Source organism: Arachis hypogaea, chromosome 6 (genome assembly GCF_003086295.3).
Source record: "Arachis hypogaea cultivar Tifrunner chromosome 6, arahy.Tifrunner.gnm2.J5K5, whole genome shotgun sequence".
NCBI lineage: Eukaryota > Viridiplantae > Streptophyta > Magnoliopsida > Fabales > Fabaceae > Arachis > Arachis hypogaea.
The window spans coordinates 983,064-1,002,907 of NC_092041.1; the positions used below are offsets into that span (position 1 = coordinate 983,064).

General features: G+C 32.2%; 1 protein-coding gene, 2 long non-coding RNA genes and 2 pseudogenes across 4 annotated transcripts; 3 read left to right on the forward strand and 2 right to left on the reverse strand.

Annotated features, from left to right (window-relative positions):
* Window positions 1-433: 433 nt before the first annotated feature.
* LOC112698005 (acid phosphatase 1-like) lies at window positions 434-4,030 on the reverse strand (annotated as a pseudogene).
* A 1,443-nt stretch (window positions 4,031-5,473) lies between these two features.
* LOC140173164 (uncharacterized) lies at window positions 5,474-6,361 on the forward strand. Its single transcript, XR_011862044.1, has 4 exons — window positions 5,474-5,646; window positions 5,738-5,792; window positions 5,880-6,038; window positions 6,146-6,361. It is a non-coding gene; the product is annotated as an uncharacterized lncRNA (long non-coding RNA).
* A 995-nt stretch (window positions 6,362-7,356) lies between these two features.
* On the forward strand, window positions 7,357-9,726 carry LOC112698006 (phytochrome A-2-like; annotated as a pseudogene). The gene is made up of 2 exons (XR_011862527.1): window positions 7,357-7,404; window positions 8,211-9,726. The product of XR_011862527.1 is annotated as a phytochrome A-2-like (transcript).
* Window position 9,727: 1 nt separating this feature from the next.
* LOC140173394 (uncharacterized) lies at window positions 9,728-10,798 on the forward strand. Its single transcript, XR_011862045.1, has 2 exons — window positions 9,728-9,878; window positions 10,018-10,798. It is a non-coding gene; the product is annotated as an uncharacterized lncRNA (long non-coding RNA).
* A 627-nt stretch (window positions 10,799-11,425) lies between these two features.
* On the reverse strand, window positions 11,426-15,511 carry LOC112695168 (MDIS1-interacting receptor like kinase 2-like). Its single transcript, XM_072196497.1, has 2 exons — window positions 12,179-15,511; window positions 11,426-11,980 (listed from the first exon to the last, which is right to left on the reverse strand). The coding sequence occupies exons 1-2, from the start codon at window positions 13,569-13,571 to the stop codon at window positions 11,610-11,612; spliced, it is 1,764 nt and encodes a 587-aa protein (XP_072052598.1). The 5' UTR covers window positions 13,572-15,511; the 3' UTR covers window positions 11,426-11,609.
* Between the last annotated feature and the right edge of the window lie 4,333 nt (window positions 15,512-19,844).

The following is a 19,844-nucleotide window of genomic DNA, read 5'->3' on the forward strand; positions in this document are numbered from 1 at the left end:
ATTAGAATAATTTTTTGCACATTAATTAAAAAGTATCTCTCGACTTTTGGGATGTGTATTTAGCATCATCATTTTAAAAAATGAATTTAGCTAACATATTAATTTTATTAATTGAATTTTTTTTATTAAAAAGACAGACAAAATTAAAATTTCATTTCCTAGTTTTTCTGCGGTCGATAATTATTGAACTTTTCTTTCTTTCTTTTTTTTTTTTTTTTTAACTAGTGGCCTAGTGGAAAAAAAATTATCAACATCGAAAGGTCAATTTTGTATATTTTTAGAGTTCAGAGGCTAATGCACAAGGAAATAAAAGTACAACAACTAAAAGAAGATACTTTTGAAAATTTTTTAAATATTTTAAAAATTTCGGTGTTTGAATACGTGAAATTATTTCTATATTTTTTAGCAAAGAAAAAGGGTAAGGTTAGTTACCTCATTGTAAGCGAGTCCATCAATGATACCCAACATTAACAAGGTTATCTCCAGTGAAAGATCTAAGCCTAGGTTTGTTTTTTAGAATACGATAGGATAAGACACTAAAAATAAAATAGGATAAGATATTGATAGATAAAAATATAAAATTTTGTGTTCTTATATTTTGTTTGATGATAAATTAGAATAAATTATGAAAATTTAATTTATTCTCATTTTTTTCATTTAAAAAATTTGAGATAAAAAATATAATAATAAAAAAATATAATTATAAAAAATAAAAAAATAATAAAAAAATAAAAAATAAATTATATCCCTTATTAGTGTTCCTATATTCTTTATGTTAAGATAAATACAAAATACACTAATTCAATATCTCTGAACACACTACATAATTTTGTGTCTCTATATCTATGTTTCAGTGTCTTGTTTTTGTAAACAAATGCAGTCTAAGAGATTCTTTTCTTGAAGAAATAAATTTTTTTTATGCCTCTGTTTTTTATTTCATGGAAGAGCCCTAGTGTGATCTAGAGCTGGTGCCTTGCTTTCCATCATCCATGCTTCCAAAGAGCTTGAGTTCAGCTTTTCTCCCCTAATTAGTGTTTAGTAAATAATTAATTAATTAAATATTAATTGTATCCTAGGACATTAAAATCGTATCTAAATAAAGTAATTTAAAAAATAAACTAAAAAAGTACGTAACATGAGTGATGATGTGACTGTGACACTACAATGTTGTTGTGATTAAGATCAGACAATTGTTTTGCTTAAATCTAAGGTAAAAAAACTCATTGGCTATAGAGATTATCATCAGCTTAGAGCAGGTAGGTAACCAATCACCTAATTCAACTTTTAGCAATTGAAATATAAAATTATTTAGACATAAAAGTAGCAAGCAAGCATGGAGACAGGATTTTGGTCCTAAGTCCTAAAATACTCGTATCAAGACCGGATTTTGAACCAAATTCTTGAAACAACTTTTGAAAATTTCTTCAGTAAATTTTTTTAGAAAAAATGGGAAAAAGATAAATAAGTCCTAACTTTTTGTCCTGTGGATATTTTTAAGCTTTTGACTTTTACAAAATTTAGACGGATCAGTCTCTGACAGAGACATTTGGACGAAGGGACTGATCCGTCCAAGTTTTGTGAAAGTCAGGGACTTAAAAATATTTTTCATTGGTCAAAAATAAAAATATCTGCGGAATAAGAGGTCAGGAACTTATTTGTCATTTTCTCAAAAAATTAATAAAAAGTAAAAAAGGTGTAGTGGATTGCATACACCACTATATGACATATCATATTATATATCATACTGAACTTCTTTAATTTACGGAAGACTTAGCATAAAATATACAAAGTTGAACCAATTAAACTTAATTAAATAGACTTCATTAGATGTTAACTAGTGAAGTATAGAACCAGTATTCGGACCAGTTGGATCCAAGTTGCAAAAAATTTACCTAATTAATTAATAACAAATCTGCTAAAATAAAAAAATAGCCATGATATTTAGTAATATAGATTCGCAGCTGCTAAAATATGGTCAAAGATAATTAACAAACAGCACAAATATTTTCTCACGGTATGAAGAAAACTAACAAATAATCAACCATAACAAAGTCATATCCCATTAAATAAAATTGGCTAATAAAAAAAACCAACCATTTATAATATTTTTCTTATCTCATTGTAAACATGACCAACTTGAATTCAATCAAAGCTAAAAAATTGTCTGCTACACATTCAAATTAACAACTACGGCATAAATCTATTTGCACCATTTTATTTCATTGAATTTAAATGCTCTCATAATGTTATATTCGCACATTAATTCTCCTTTATTTATTTATTTTATTTTTCAGTATATATATATATATATATATATATATATATATATAGATATAGGTGTATTTTAGTATAGATCAAAATTGTATAAAGAGTATAGATTTTTTTTGCAGCTATTTTTGATTATACGAGAAAATTTGTTTTTAGAGATTGAATTTGTTAATAGTACTATTTGATTACATAAAAAGAAAATATCTATAAACTTACATTTTTACCATATAATTCACCTTATTTGCATCTACATATATTAATCGAATCATATATAAAAAATCAGTAATAATAGATAAAAGATAAATACAGTACTAGAAAAAAAATATCAGCTTCTTTTTTAATTTCTCATTTGAGATGAATTCATAAACCTTGAGTGCATTGTGTGGACTCCACCTAGATCTACACATCATAGTTACAAAAAATAAAAAATTAAATAAAAATATGTATAAACTATAAAGGGCTACCACAACTAATATAGAGTAAGTAACACCAAATTAAAAGATAGACTAAATAGATATGCACTAATAATAATTAAAAAATATTAACAACAACAATAAAAGGCTACAGTAGTAGCCATTTGGAACTTACCCAAAACCCTGCTTCTTAAAATAAGGAATTGTGGAGAAAAGGGTCTCATCAATATCAAAAATCCAAGAATCTTTGCCATCGCCTTTCAAAGTGCAACATCCACTACTCTTTCACCACTGCCCTCTCAGAATCAGCTTTGTAGTGAGATGAAGTCATGTACCTGAAAGAGTCTAGCAGTTGAAACAATACAAGAAGAATATGAAAGCACTTACAACACAATATGACAGCAACTATAATAAGTAAATATAGCAAGTAAGACAATAACAAGAACACACCGATATTTTAACATGGAAAATTCTTAAAAACTACGGGTAATCCAAATCAATGAAATAGTTTCACTATAATCAAACGAGGTACAAGAGAGTCTCAAACAAAATACAAAAACATGCATATAACCAACCAAAACATCAAATTCCAAAACTTACAAATGAGAAGCAAGAAGATGAAATATACCCAAAAAAACAGATGAAATATACCCAAAAAACAGAGCTGCTGTCGAAGCCAATTTCTCCCTCTACAGACCTTCAATTAAAATCTTCACCGTTCACAATGAAAAATAAAATGTGAAGAATCTACAGTCTAAAAAAATGAGAAACTGCCGTTCAAAGATCGTTGCTCTGTGTAAGAACGGAAAACCTAATTTATTCCACTGCAAACCTCTAATAAACATCTCCACCAACCAGAATAAAGAACAAGATCAGAGGAACACACAGTTTAAATTTCAAGCCGTTCCAACAGTAAACAAATGAGAAACTGCCATTTGAAGTTTACAGCTTTTGATAAAAATGAAAATTCTATTTTCCCTCTTCTTTCTCTTTTTGGTGGCTACTCTTTCTCACTCTCAAAAGACTTCAAAATCTGAATTAGAGTTGTAACACTAGAATGTAAGAATACACCCTAAAAAATTGAGTTTGGGCCTCACAAATGAGAGAAAAAACCCAATCGTACTTCCTCACATGATCCACATATTCTTGTGGCACCACACTGAACCTCTTATGTTGTTTAATTCCACATTGATCCTCCAACTCTCACAGTATGTCTTCAAGGTGTTTGTTGTTTTGTCTACTACTTTGAATCTCCATTTTTGGTTCAATATGTTCCAATATGCACTACTCACTATGCCAATGAAAAGGCCTAAGATGGTGATTAGTGATAATAGAAAGTTATTTGCCATTTTGCACAAAATAGAGGTGGAAGATTCCTATGAAAATTGGGGATTGTGTAATGAAACATATAGGCATGAAATGCAACTGTGGGACATCCTTTGATGATTTTGGCCTTCTGCCTAAAAAGGAGTTATTATTAATCGAAACCTTTTAGCTTTTACTCTATTTTTCGATATTACTCTCTTGATTTTACTTTTATTTTTTTATCTCTCAATACAAAAAAATTGATATATCAACTTATACTTTGATATGTTAGTTTAATAATGTAACATTTTCACAAATTAAAAATAACAAAGATAATAGCCAAGTGAAAAATCTTTGGCACAGTTGAATACACATATATTGGCTATAGTATAGTGCATTTGGAAAGGAAAACTCAAATGACACTATCTTTCTTAGGATATGTTACTCATGGTTTTCATACCTCAAATATATGCAATTATAATTTTGTTATACATAAGTAAACGATCCATCTACAGGCAAAATGCCGTAATCTATAAAATGTATAAAGAAAATTGTTATTAGATGGCTTTGGATGCAATTAAAAGGTGTTATTCGAATTGGACAACAGTGAGGAGAGATAATAATAGTTGACAAACTCAGATATTGTCCCTCATTTGTAAATACATATTATTAGTTAGCGGCAATGAGTTATAATTATAAAGTAGGACGCACATGGTCTGATCTAGTCCAAAGATTCGATCCGAACCAAAATTTTTTTTTGTGTACGTCAGCTCGAATTTGAAGTAGTTCGAATTTGATTTGGGAAAAGAAAATGAAACTGGCGAGAATACCTCAACCGAGTCCGAGCTATAGTTCGGGTCACGTTGTCCGAGTTTAGGTATTCTCTCAGATTTGATATTCACTGGACGATGGGAATGAAACTTGTTTGCTTGGAAGAGTCGTCCACTTTGTGCCTCTGCAGTATCTGAGAGATTAGTCATTGGACTTCCGACCTGATGGATACCCTGTTGCAGACCAATATATATATATAACATACTGCACTTAGGGCATAGAGTTAGCCAGGAACGCACAACCCCCTTTTGTCTCAGTCCTTCACATGCAGCACTGAAGGTCTGAACCTTTTCCCTCTCAGCCCACTCTCTATCTCTCACCACCCGCCACCGTCAGTACTGTCACCACTCACCAGCTCGCCACCATTGTCTCCCTGTCTCTTCAGCGAAGTGCGACGACGCTTCTCTGTGTAAAATCTGGTTATTTAATAAATAATTAACTCATAAATTAAGATTTATTCTAGAAAATTAGAAATGTGAATTTTATGGTTTAATATAATAAAGAAAATTAAAACGAGAATTTCGACACTAATTTTAAAAAATTTGAACCAAGATTGGGTCGAACGGGCTAAATCGAACAAATCAGGCCGTATTGGGCCTAAGGCCCAACCCATTCAGCCAAGACACATTAAATAACCATGTTTTCCTCTCTCCTTCAGCAAAACACGCTGAAGCATCTGGAGAAGAGGGGGAAGAACACTCCGTGAACCTAACCCTTGGTATAACTTCAATCCTTGATAATTTTTGATCTGGAGTTCCGATCGCCGCACCGTTTGCGGCCACGCGACCACAGTGTCGAGCTCTACAAAGTCCACAATTTTATTTAGGAGGTGAGCCATGAATTCATTTCAGTTTCTCCAGCCCTTGATTTCGAAATTCTTGGGTAAATATGTTGAGATTTTGGGTTCTTTGATGTTATAGGATCCAATTAGTTTGAAGAAAATACTCAATCTCACCCCTTTGATCTTTGGATATGGTAAGATTCTCAACCTTAGGTGAAATACTTGAAGTTTTGTGATTAGTGATTTAGTTGGTATGTGTGGGTGTATGTTATGTGTATTAGGATATGTATGTATGAATGTTGGAGCTTGATTGAGGTCTTGGGAAGGATTGGAGTGGGCTTTTGGTGCTGGAAGATCCATTTGAAAGGTGTTGGAGTCTTGAAGGGTTGAGGAAAGTGAAAATTTGAGGTGTTCCGGATTTGAGCGGGAAATTGGCCAAGGTATAGTTTCGATTTCCTATGTCTAAAATGTAATGTAATTATGAAAACTTAGGCTAGTGACCCATAGGGTAGGATTGAATTAAATTTGATTGTTGGAATTGTTGTAGGATGATGTACGATGATTTGATGATTTGGGTTGTTTTGATGAATTGTGATGTTGGTGTTGATAATACGGTGTTGAAGATTGAGATTGAGATTGATCATGATGATTATTGGCAATATAATGATGATGTGTGATTGTGTTTGTTGAAAAATGTGTTAGTGTGAAATATTTGATAATTGAGGTGGAGGAAGGTATAATGTGAATGAAAATTGGTGTAAAAGAGTGATTTGTGGTACAAAAGGTATGTTATGAAGTATATTGGAGCTTGGTGTAGTTTAGGTTTGGTTTTGGTTGAAAATTTGGTAAGTTGAGAATTTAGTGAACTTTTGTAAAAAATGAATTTTTGATGAACTTCAACGGATCATATCTTGAGCTACCATTTTTGAAATTTAATGCTTTTTATATCAAATAAAAGATAATTTAACAAGCTTTAAAATAGTTTAAATTTTGTGAAAATTTGAATTCTGTAGAAAAAGATATGATCGTTGAAAGTTGGTGTCTGAAATCTGAATTCTGTGAATGCTGTAGAATTTGTGATTTCTGGTTTGTGTGCGCATGCACAGCCTTGTGCTCACGTACACCCTGTGGATTTTTGAAACTGTGCGTACGCACACACGGGGATATAGTTACTGCTGGGAGCGCTAGCACGCTCTGTGCGCGCACACAACCAATAAAGTTTTGCAAACTGTGCGCACGCACAATCCTATGTGCGCGCACACGTTGAGAGCTGTATCATAGCAGAGAGCATCCGTTCAAGTTCTTTTCGGGACTTTGGTGGATATGGCAACTAAGGAATAATGACATCTTTAATCCTCATGAAACTTGGCCTCCGAAAAAAGTGATCTGTGTGGCATTAACTTTAGAAAAGGAGCTTATGAATATTTTTGAATTATATCATATGTCCCTTCCCTCTACTCTAAATGGTTTTTGGAATCCCCGAGATTGTAATGGTAGTTGGCAAATGGAGTATTTGGGAATGATTGAGAGTAATAGTATTCTTCAAGGAGAATTGTTTGCTATTTGAAGAGGATATCTCTTAGTTTGGGATGTGGGTTAACGAGATGTTATTTGTGAGATGGATTGTGTGTGGAAGCATTTAATCTTGTTACTCAAGATGGTTTTGGGTTTATTGATCCATTGATGCTCAAAATAAGAGATATTATGTATTAGAATTTGCGTGTTGACTTTCGTTTGATTATGAGAAATGCAAACACGATGGTAGATACCATGGCAAAGATGTCGATGAAGTTACAACTTTCGCATGTGAAATTTCTTTCACCTTGGGAGGAGTTTAAGAGTAGTTTTAAATAGAACTGTCCTTCTATTTAAACAGTTTCTTATTTTATTTGTTTTGTTTTTCTTTATTTAGTTTATTTCAGTAAAAAAAAAAAACATAATAACAATAAGATATCCAAAAAAAAATTAATAATAATAATAATAATAATAATAAATAAATAACAATAATAATAACAGTAAAAACTAAAAAGACTCAGGGGCGAAGGTTGTAGATGAGGAACGGCTTCGAAAAATGTAGTGTGATTCCCAGAAAGCTCCATATATCATTAATTCATTATGTAGAGGGACGGCCTCGAAATATGTGAAAGTATGATTTTGGTATGTGGTAATTTGTGAATTGATCTCTCTATCTTTCATTAATTTTTTTTATTATCTGATCCTTTAAAGTCTAGAAGATACTTTCCACACAGTAGAAAGCCCCTTCTTTGAATAGTGGCGACTCACGGGCGATGAGTTGTGTAATCTGAAGTGAGGATTTGCAGTAGTTTATCCTGCTTGAGTTGTTGTTACTTGCCACCAAAAACTCACTAACTTCATCTTCTTCATCTGTGTCGGTGATTTCATCTTTCTCTTTCTCTGCTCTATGCTTAAACTGTGCTGATAAGCTATGCTCTGTAGCTTGTGTGCGTCTTCGTGCTTAGAATATCGATATGCTATTTAGTTACTTGGGATATGTGATTGACCTCATAATTTATCATTACTTTGAATAATTTGACTTTCAAGAATTTTGTCATATTCGAATGTATTGGTTCCAGCATCAAAATGTCGTCTAGCAGTTAAATGTGGATGCAAAGCTCCATCCAAACTCTGAGGAGTCCGGTAGTTCCTTCGACAACTCGAATTCGGTGCGGTTGTCTTCCGGTACAGCCAAGGTGTGACAGGGTTACAACAGCTTATCTTCATCATATGCAGAAGGGGAAGTTCGTCCAGCCCTTTGGATGAGAAGACATTTAGGGTCATTGCATACAGTCAGAATGCATCTGAAATGCTTACCATGGTTAGCCATGCTGTTGATCACCCTGCTCTTGCCATTGGCACCGACGGCCTTAAGTGCTGCTGCTTTGCAAAAGGCCCTTGCAGTTCCCGTGGTTTCACTTCTTAACCCCATTCTAGTTCATTGCATGACTTCTGAGAATCCCTTCTATGAAATTGTCCATCGTGTTAAGCCTCATGAAGTTCCCATGACTCGGCCAGAGCGCCCAATCTTACAAGCTTGCGGCAAAAGCAATAACTAGATTGCAGTCTTTGCCCAGTGACAGCATGGAAATGCTTTGTGACACCACGGGTTATGACAGGGTGATGGCTTTAAATTTCATGAGGATGATCATGGGGAAGTAAATGCTGAGGTTGCAAAGCCAGGCCTTGAGCCATATCTGGATTTTCTCCAAGGTCCATATTATAGTTGATTGTCATGCAAAGCATGTGAAGATGAGTTTCCATTGATTTAACTTTGTGCGGTTCAACTTCAAGAGCTGCTCATAGTTTCCACTTGCCACTTGCAATATATGAATTCAATTGCTTCCCTAGTTATGGCAGTTGTGGTCAATGATCATGAAGATGGGGATGGCTCTGATGTTGTTCAGCCACAAAAGAGAAAGAGACTTTGAGGTTTAGTAGTTTGCCATAACACTAATCCAAGGTTTGTTCCCTTTCCTCTAAGGTATGCTTGTGAATTTTTGGCTCAAGTATTTGCCATCCATGTGAATAAGGAATTAGAGTTAGAATATCAGATTGTTGCACACGCAGACACTCTTGTGCAATATGCTAATGCGAGATGCACCCTTTGGCATCGTATCACAGAGCACTAATATAATTGATCTTGTGAGATGCGATGAAGCAACACTCTTGTATAGAGACAAGGTATGGAGATTAGGTGTGGCTCCAAGTGAATCTCGGATAAGAGAGTTAGCTTTATGGCCCTCAAAGTGCCATAAGGACTCCACGGGTTTGAGTACAGATAGCTTGTCTAATGCAGGCTTCCCAAGAGTTGCTGCTCTTGGTGACGTTGTTTGTGGAATGGTAGCTGTGAAAATTTCTTCCATGGATGTAGTTTTCTGGTTTAATCACACACTGCTGCAGAAATCAGATGGGATGGTGTAAAGTGTTAGAATATAATTAGGATCAATTAGTATTATTTAGTATATCTGAATATTTATTATGGAGATTACAATCTTTATTATTACAATTCTCTTAGTACCTATAAATACCCTTTTACATTGTATCATTACAGACAACTTAAATAGACAACTTGATTACACTCAATAATACACAAATCTTTTCTCTTGTTTAGTCTCTTGTTTCTAAGAGCATGAACCTGGTCACGTCTTGGTAGAAGGGACAAGCAGTGACGAGTGAGATAGTTCGATTAATTGAAACAGCATCAATGCCAATTTTGGTAGTTAATATTGATGGTATGGTCAATCCATTACAAGAACTGCAGGGTATGTTTTTTTTCTATTCCCTTTTGGTCATCCATGAATGTTGCATTGATGAAGAATTAACAAAAAGATACCTACAATCTCAGACTTTCCATATTCGCTATACATCATTTATTTATTTGTTTTGTTACTTTGTCATTAGGTAAAGAAGAAAAGAATTTTCAATTTGAGATCAAAACACATGGTGAGAAGACAGTCATGGACAAATTCACTCAAATTGAAGGTGGCTATAGGGCGTTTGTACTTTGTACAGAACCCGAACCCACTGATCCCCCCAATATTTGGCACGAATGAATTTGGCTGGTGTTGTGAACGGAATTCAGCCATGACAAAGATAACTGGATGGAAGAAAGATGATGCGATGGATAAAATATTTGAAAAATAAATTAAAAAGAAAAGGAACAAAATCAATTTGAATAAACTACTAAAATTGTACTTGAAAATACGTATCGTTGATAAAATAAATCCTAAAAAATGCTAATTATGTTCTAGTTCTTCACGACTATCTTAACCATTGCCACATACAAAAAATATTTCCAAATGGGATTGCACATAATTAGACACAACAGAACTAACCTTAAAGTCGGTTGCCCGATGTAATGTGATGTCTTCAGCCTGTTGATGTTTCCGTCGTTTTTCGTCTGACGCACCATCGCAATATCAGTCAATAATAGAGAGGAGAAAGTGCTTGACAAGGTCAAACTGGTCCAGAAACACACTGTGAATGACATATATTTTTAGCCGTCAATAGGCCTTATCTCCTTTACAGTGTAAACGAGATAAGTATGTACGTATCTTGTTTATATACACGTGTAAACGAGATAAAAGAAGGTATTTATTTCGATAAATATTTTTTAAAAGATTTATTTCAGTAATTATTATAATGATTTTATTTATTAAAATAAAAAAATCCAATTTTTTTATTTATTGATTTTTTTTATAGGTTAACAAAAGAACCAAAAATATCGTATAGTATTATTTTCAATTTATATTATTATCTCATGTGATTTTTTTACTCCTTTCTAATGAAGTGTTGAGAGATCAAAGAATATAACCACCTAGCTATAGGTTCTATCAACTTGAGAAAATTATATTCATCTAAAGACATTTAGTGGTGCTAGTAATTATTCAGGAGATAAAATTTGTGGTCGAATAATGAACCATATATTGACTCCAAACGCATGAGATGATGGGTAAGATGAAAAACAAAAAGGAAGTGGATTCTTGAGTAGGCCACCTGAAAGCTGAAACTATTTTCCATAATTTACTACTCCTAACAAAGTTGGCACTAACCTTCTACTTTTAATGTGAGTGGTCAAAATTATGATTTCAATGACGATTTGATGGCAATAATGTAAGTTTATTATATAATATCTATAAGGTGGAAACTCAAGTGCAGTCGACTTCATGTGAAGTTGATAGCCGAGAGCCGTTTGATAAAAATTTAGTCAAATCAGTCAAATCATCTAACGGCTCTCAACTATCAACTTCATGTGAAGTCAACTGCACCTAAGTTTTCACCTATCTATATCTATGTATGGAATTATGAGTTTATGACTAAGAGATTGTATTGTAGCCAATATATCATGGAAATTTTCATCTGGAAAATTTCTGTTTTAACAATTACAATGTCATAAGCCCAGAAATACATAATGACAAAAACAAGTAATTATGCTAAATAATCCTATAATTACAAGGCAAAATATATACATACAAAACTTGTTTGATGCAAGACTAGTTATTATTTTTGAAACCTGTAAGCTTGCTCATTGTTATCATCTCAAATGGCTCCAAAAGACAAGCCTGTGTAGTAGCTGATAGGTCTTGTGCCACAGAACGCATTGTGGGTCTGGACTCTGGAGCCAAACGTGTGCATGCCAAAGCTATGCTCACTGTGAACACCACTGCCTCAGCTAATTCCCCTGTTGGAGGTGGCAGCCTCTGGTCTAACACATCCCTCAGAAGCACCTCTGAATCTTCCATGCATGACAAGGACATGTTTGTCAACAGTTCTCCAGGGTGTTTTCCCATTATTATCTCCAACACCACCACTCCGAAACTATACACATCACACTTGTCACTGACCCTCATTGTTTGGGCTAGTTCTGCAAATTACACATTTTGTTAGACACTACATTCAACTCAAAAATTTTAAAATAATAAATTAATGAGTTTCTCATCTTATAAATTCCTCACTCTTCTTTGCTTTTAGTCCACTACTCCTCACACTTGCAACATTAACAGAAAGCAAGTTATACTAGAATTGAAATTGGTTGGAGTGAATAGTAGTAATGCATACATACCTGGAGCCATGTAGCCATAAGAACCAGCCACTGAGGTCCATGTTGAAGCCTCAGAGCTTAAAAGCTTTGCAGTGCCGAAATCTGCAAGACGAGGTTCAAAGTCCAAGTCTAATAATATGTTATTCATTGTTACATCTCTGTGCACAACTGGTGGATAGCAATCAGTGTGTAAGTAGGCAAGTGCATGTGCTATTCCCTGCACAACTTTCATCCTCTTCTTCCAACTTAGCTCCAATATTCCTTCCTCTCCATACAGCACTTTTCTCAAGCTTCCTTTCTCTACATATTCATAAACCAAGAACATCTGTTTCCTCCTTGAGCAAAAACCATATAGTTTGATTATGTTCCGGTGTCTCACACCTGTCAGTGTTCTTATCTCATTCTCAAAGCTCCGCCGGTTTACTGGTGAAATGTCATTAGAGTCCGAGATATTGAGTCTTTTGACAGCAACAACTTGACCTGTGCCTAATTCTGCTTTGTAAACACTTCCAAATCCTCCCTTTCCAATGCAATGCCTATCATTGAACTCATCAGTGGCCTTGGCAAGTTCAGAGAATGTGAATTGTCCATCCCTTCCCCACACAATGCTAAGAGCTTTATCACTAGTTTGAGTGCTTTCGGACTCTTCGTCATTGAGTTTGGGGTGTTGTCGCCATACAAGGATTGCAACACATATCAGTCCCAATAGTAATCCACAAATTGGTATAAGAACACCAAGAAGGACCCTTTTGTTAACTCCTCCAGATTTGTTTCTGTTTGTAATGCATGGATGTAAACCTTTTACCTCACCACACAGACCTGGGTTTCCTTCATATTTAGCATTTGCTGTTTGGAAAATACCATCACTTGGGATTGGACCAGTCAAGTTATTGTAAGAAAAGTCAACGGAATCAAGGCTGAGCATGTTGTCCAAAGACTCTGGGATTCTGCTAGATAAATAGTTGTGTGAGACATTGAGAACCTCCAATTTTGCAAGCTTTTCAAGGTTCTGAGGAATTTCTCCTGTAAGAGAGTTGCTGCTGAGATCCAAGAGGATCTGGAGTGATAACAGATTGCCAAGTTCGGATGGCATCTCCCCTGATTGATTATTATGGCTTAAATTCAGGCTTACTAATCTTTGAAGATTACCAAGCTCTTTAGGAATGCTTCCAATAAAATTGTTGTCTGAAAAATCAAGAAAATTAAGATTAGCCAAACTGCCAATACTTTGAGGGACTTCTCCAGACATATGATTCTTGCTCATGTTGAACATGAAGAGCTTGGTTAGTTTCCCCATTTCAGGTGGGATATTGCCTGTGAATTCATTGGAGTCCAAACGCAGATATGCCAGTTCATTCAGCTTACTCAACTCGGAGGGGATTGTTCCTGAAAGTTTATTTTTACTCATTTCCATCCTGGTCAGGTTGACACATTCACCCCACTTTGGAGATAGCTCACCAACAAGAAGATTTTCACTGAGTGAGATAAACTCAAGACTTGGATAAACCCCAAATGCTTCTGTGATGTTACCAGAGAATTGATTAACATCAAGCCGAAGTTTAACTAGTCTTGAACAATTTCTCAAAGACTTTGGCAAAGATCCAGAAAAACTGTTATTATTGGCTGCCAAAATAGTTAACACAGTACCATTACACAAGTCAGGTGGCAATTCTCCTGAGAAACTGTTGTTTGAAAGGTAGATTGTATCCAAATCAGGACTATACTTTCCAAATTCTTGAGTAATGTTACCCGAGAATTTATTGCTAAACACAGAAAAATGCACTAGAGCAGGCAGTTGAGCTATGGTATCTGGTAACTCTCCACTTAATTTGTTGTTGTTGACATCAAAATATTGTAGTGATTTAAGTTTCCAATATCCTTGGGAATAGTCCCTGATAACTGATTGAAGAAAAGGTTCAAGATTGTAATATTTGTAAGATTCCAAATAGTTAGAGGAATCTTACCAGAGAAATGGTTATCTGAAAGGTCTAATTGTATCATTTCCTTCAGGTTTCCAATCTCCACAGGTATTGGACCTGACAATGTGTTATTGTACAAGAAAAGGTAATTGATTTTTGTGAGCAAGCCAATTTCTGGAGGAACTCTTCCTGTTAAATTATTGTTTTGGAGTTGCAGAGATATCAACTTGGTCCAGTTTGAGATCAATGAAGCAGAAATTTGACCAGAAAAAGAATTTTCAGATAATCCCAAATGTAAAAGTTTGGTCAGATTGGATAATGATAAAGGTAAAGAACCAGTCAAAGTATTGCCTGCTAAAGCAAGAAAAGTTAGATTGCTGCATAGGCCAAGTTCAAAAGGGATTGAAGAATTCAAAAAGTTAGTGCTAAGATCAAGATGCTGGAGTTCTTTGAGTTGGCCTAAGGATGCAGGGATTGCCCCATGGGCTGAAATGTTATTCAATTCAAGAAACTGAAGGCCAGATATCAATCCTATATTTTCCGGAATAGGACCAGTAAACATGTTGTTTCCCATTCGAAGTTCTTTGAGATTTGAGAGCTTGGACAAATTGGATGATAGTGGTCCTTGCATACCACAGTTTGTAAGGTTAAGGTACTCAAGCTTGGTCAAATTGGTGAACATGGATTCTGGTATTGTGGCATTGAAAGTGTTTTGGGAGAGGTCAAGGAAAGTTAAGTTGTGGCAGTTGAGCACAAAACTTGGAAATTCAGGGGTGAATGAATTGAGATCCAAGTCAAGGTGTGTTAGTGAAGGCAAGCATGAATATTGAGACCAGTTTTGAGATTCAAAGTAGTTTGATCCAAAGTCAAGGTACCATACCTTGGGGAGACTTGTGAGATGATAGGGAATGATGCCAATGAAATTGTTGTTGTGAAAACTGAGATATTGAAGTTCCCTTAACTGGCCTAGCTCTGAAGGCAAAGTGTCTGCAAAAAAATTGTTTCCCAAGTCTAAGAAAGTGAGCTTGGAGAGTCTTCCAATGGAAGATGGCAATGATCCATTGAAGTTGTTGCCGTTGAGGTTGAAATAGGTGAGGTTTGGAAGAGAAGAAAAAGCCAAGGAATCAAGAGTACCATTTAGGTAGAAATCAGAGAGGTTTATGTGTGTGATTGTTGTGTTTGTTTTGTCACAAAGAATGGCTTCCCAACTGCAAAGTTTGTCAAAGTTGTTGAGTGACCATGATTTGAGTGAAGAAGGAAGAGGAAGGGATAGAGTATTTTTCCATTTAACAAGTTCTTGTGCTTCTGTTATTGGTGATGCTGTGACTGAGGTATTTATTGTAAGTAGAGATACAAGAAATACCAGAAAGACAATAGAATGTGTTTGTTGGAAGGTTGTCATGTCTAACAACCAAGTAAAATGCAAAGCTTTCTCATGGTGTTAAGGATGCTTCCTTCTTATATATAGTTGGTGTATGAAATTTGTTAGTGCCGGTCAAAGTGAAATGTTTCTTGAAAGAGATCCGTATGGTAGCGTTCCGGACAGAAAGACTAAGACTGAGAGACAGAAAGGAAGAGACAGAGATTGAAATAAATCTTAGTATTCTGTTTAATTTGCACAAAGGATAAAAATTGGAATTAATTAATTGAAATGAGAGTATTTTAGGTATAAAATGTTATTAAAGTTTCAATCTCCATCTCTAAAAACTTTAGTCCTATGTGTCTCTACTTTTTGGAAATACTGAAATTTTAGAGACAGAGACAGAAATTTTAGTACCAATTTCTGAACCAACAAAAATAATACTAAATTTTAATTTCTCAGTACCTCAAAACAAACACTACCTATATGAATAACAGGGTCTTTGTAATAAATTAAACTACTAAAATTGATTGAAAGTGAGTTCCTGTTTTTTGTATATAATAAATATATGGTCCATCATATGTGGGTTGTGTTAGGACCTAGGATTATAATATCATTGATATGTGTTCAATGTTCATTATTCTTTTTAAAAAGAGAAATACAAGCTGGAATGTCTTGTTGACTTAGTTCATGTGTTCATCTATTTTTCACATGCTTAGTGTCATAATAAGTGGTAGTATTTGTTGCACTTGCTAATTTGCTATGAACTTTTTTATTGATATTATTAACCTTTAATTTAAATTTCACTTCACTTCTTGTAGCAAGTATTTTATTTAGTCCAAATCATCTTAACTTGTTTCAACTATCATTACCTAAATTACTTAGAATTTTCTTAATAAAGTTCATTAATTTTGCATATTTATTTTTTATATTCAAACTAATAAGTTTATGTGTTTTTCAACTAGTTTAGCTAAAAAATACACCAAAGAGTGGATAGATTATATATATATAAAATCTGTGTTTTTGGCCTCGTATAACTTACAGACCAATTCTCAGTTTTGAATATTAATTAGGGTTTAGTCATTCCATATTTGATAATAAAAAATATTATGTATATAATAAAATTAATTATTATATATTTATATATAAATATATATTATTTATATATAAATAATGTATATTTTATATTTTAATATATATTTATATTAATAATTGTTTTTAATGTATAATTAATAATGGTTTAATAATAAGGCCCCAAAATATTGAAAGAATTTGCTAGCAACATCATCTTTTTACAGTTATATATTGTTGTCTCTTTCCTCAAATTAGTCTCAAATAACAGTTTCATATTGTCAGTTTACTCGTTCGCTTAACTAAGTGTCGGGAGTTTGAATCTCACCTTATACATGCAGTAACCTATTAACTAGCAGTAGACCCTTAAATAAAAATTAGAAACGCAAAAAATTAGTTCTTGACCGATCGAGTTGAGGGATACCGTAAAAAAAAAAAAAAAAAAGTCTCTTTTCTATATGAGCATAATTTGGTTGACTCTTATATCTGTCACTATTGTATGTCTTGCATATGCTAATATATATTCCGTTGTCCAATTAATTGACCCAACTTGCCAGTCAATTAGTTTTGTAAATTAGTGCGTGGTACTTTTGACGGGGTCTAAGGATTTATAAGATTTTAACATCGATTTTCTTTTTAAAGGTGAAGTAAAAAACTAAGGTATCTAATTATTTTGAAATTAAAGTAGTTATAAACATAATCAAAATTGCAAATTTAATATGATTAGACTTTTACCTTTTTTTCTTATTTTACTAATTTATTAATTTTAAAATGATTTTTAAAAAATATTTAAATATTGAGTTAATGTTCACATCTTTTACGGTATCTTTAAGATGTGTAGATGTTAATAGAACTATAGAAGTCTTTCTAGCTGAATGGATAACTAGTAACCCTTTCACTTTACAAGCATGGGTTCAATTTTTATTTCTTACATTTTTTAACTTTTATTTAATGAATTTTTTTATATATTGTTCGTTTTACCTTTTACTTTTTACTTTTTCCCCTTAATTCTTGAGTCTGTTATTCTTTCCTGCTTAATTCTTGCATCTATTATATAAAAAACATTTAATTTTTATAACAACTAATTAAATGTAATAGGAAAATCTATGTATATAAATGAAGTTATTTAAAAATTTATCTATTTTCTCATGATATTAACTAAATTATTTATTAATATGAATATATTTTAATATCTTATTTATTAATTTATTTTAAATACATATATCAAAAGTATTAGAGTAAATAATCTATATTTATGCTACATTCTTTATAATAATAAAGAATAAAAAAATCAGAATTTTATGTGAAAAGAAAAAAAAACTTTATATAGATGAGTTTTTTAAAAAATTTCTTTAGTTACGAAGGATATTAACACTACAAGAAACACTGTTATAATCGACGGCAAAATCGATGGCGTGATACGTCGCTTTTAAATGTGTCGATTTTTCAAAAATCTAATAAAATCGACAGCTTGTCAAACCGTCAATAAATTTTAAATAAAATCGACAACCTTTTCGTTAATAATATGAATTTAAGATTTTTAGATATTTAACACTCTGACTGTTGATAATCTTATGTAAAATTGACGATACGGCTGTCAATATTTGATTTATTAAAATTGACAAATTAACTGTCGATTAAATTATTAAAGTACCGATAATATCGTGATCTATTTTTATTCTTTTTATCTATTTTAAATTAAAAAAAAAGCAGTTACATTGGTGCTGATTTTTAATAGCCATATTTTTTAAATTATTTTTTTTCATTTGAAAACAGTAGACAATTAATGCAAATAAAATTTTAAATATAAAAATAAAATTTATACAAAATATTAGATAATTAATGAGACAAATAAACTTTTAAATATAAAAATAAAATTTATACTAAATATTAGATAACAAACAATCTTTTAACATAAATATTCAAGACAAAGATAAATAACTATGTTTTGATTATTTACTATTTAGACAAATCTTGACTATATTATTACTATGTTTTATATAAATTGTTCAGATTTATAATACCAATTTAGTTGACCAATTTTTTTTATAATATAGTATTTGATATAAAAATTTAAATAACATCATATATTAAAACTTGAATTTTTAATTTAAAATATAAATATATAAAATATTTTACCTGCTACACAGAAAATATTGCACTTTCTATATTTTATTTATTTTACGAAAAAATATTTTTTGTGTTTTATAATATTTATTTATCTCTTAATTTTGTCTTTCGATTATTTTTCACTCACCTTGTCTCGCATATGAATGTCAATGGATAATAAATGATGGATTGTCTTTGGGTTGAATAGAATGAGAGATTGAAACATCAAATGTGAAACGAGAATGAATGTATGAATAATAGGAAATATCAATTTTAAAGTCTAAAATGTGTAGCCAGTAGCCTAGTAGAGTGCGAAAAGTGTGACCCAGTTAGTTATTAGTTAAAGAAATTTTATAACATTGAATATACGGATATAAGGTGGAATTCAAACTAATAATATTTATTTATTGGATTCTAGTAGGGATGGTCAAGGATGGAACTCTTAACATTTTGGATCTAAAATTCTAATATTATATTATGATACCACTCATCTCAAAAATTTTAACTGATTAGAAAAAATAACACTAATAATTATATCTCTAATACTCTCTAAATTTTTATTGTCCATATTATACAAATATTCTATTAACTCCTCGTACTTCAATATTTGACTAAATCAAATTCATAATGGCACTGAAAATCTATAATTATGAAAATAGGTCCCCCTACATCTATTAAAAGAGGTTTTTTAGTTGCTTTCATAGTAAACGAGAGATCAATTTATATCATATAAATTAAATTTATTTATTTAGCTCAAAATTTAAAAGTTACTAAAATAGAAAGAATAAGAGTTTGACTTAAAAAAAATTTTTAAAAAAAAAAATTAAATAGAAAAAAATTATTTTATAAACATTTTAAAAATAATTTTTAAGTATTAGATATGCGTTATCTACTCCTTTTTTCTCCTTTTTCTTTTTTTTTTCCTTACAACGAGGTCATCTTTTTCTTTTGTTTTTCTTCAACATTTTTTTCTTCTCTTTTTTTATTTCTTCTTCTCATTCTTCTTTTTTTTTTTTTAATCCTCCTTCATTATTGGATGTTAACGTCATCTTTTCCATCTTCTTTTATTCTTATATATGTTTAATTATTTTGATTCACAACACAATTTTTTGTTCTCTCTATCATTCATTTATTATATAATTGATTTAATGGTACGTGTATTTAATGCATGAAATAAATTTCACTAAGTATTTTATTTGAATAAAAAATATTGTATTTAAATTAACTT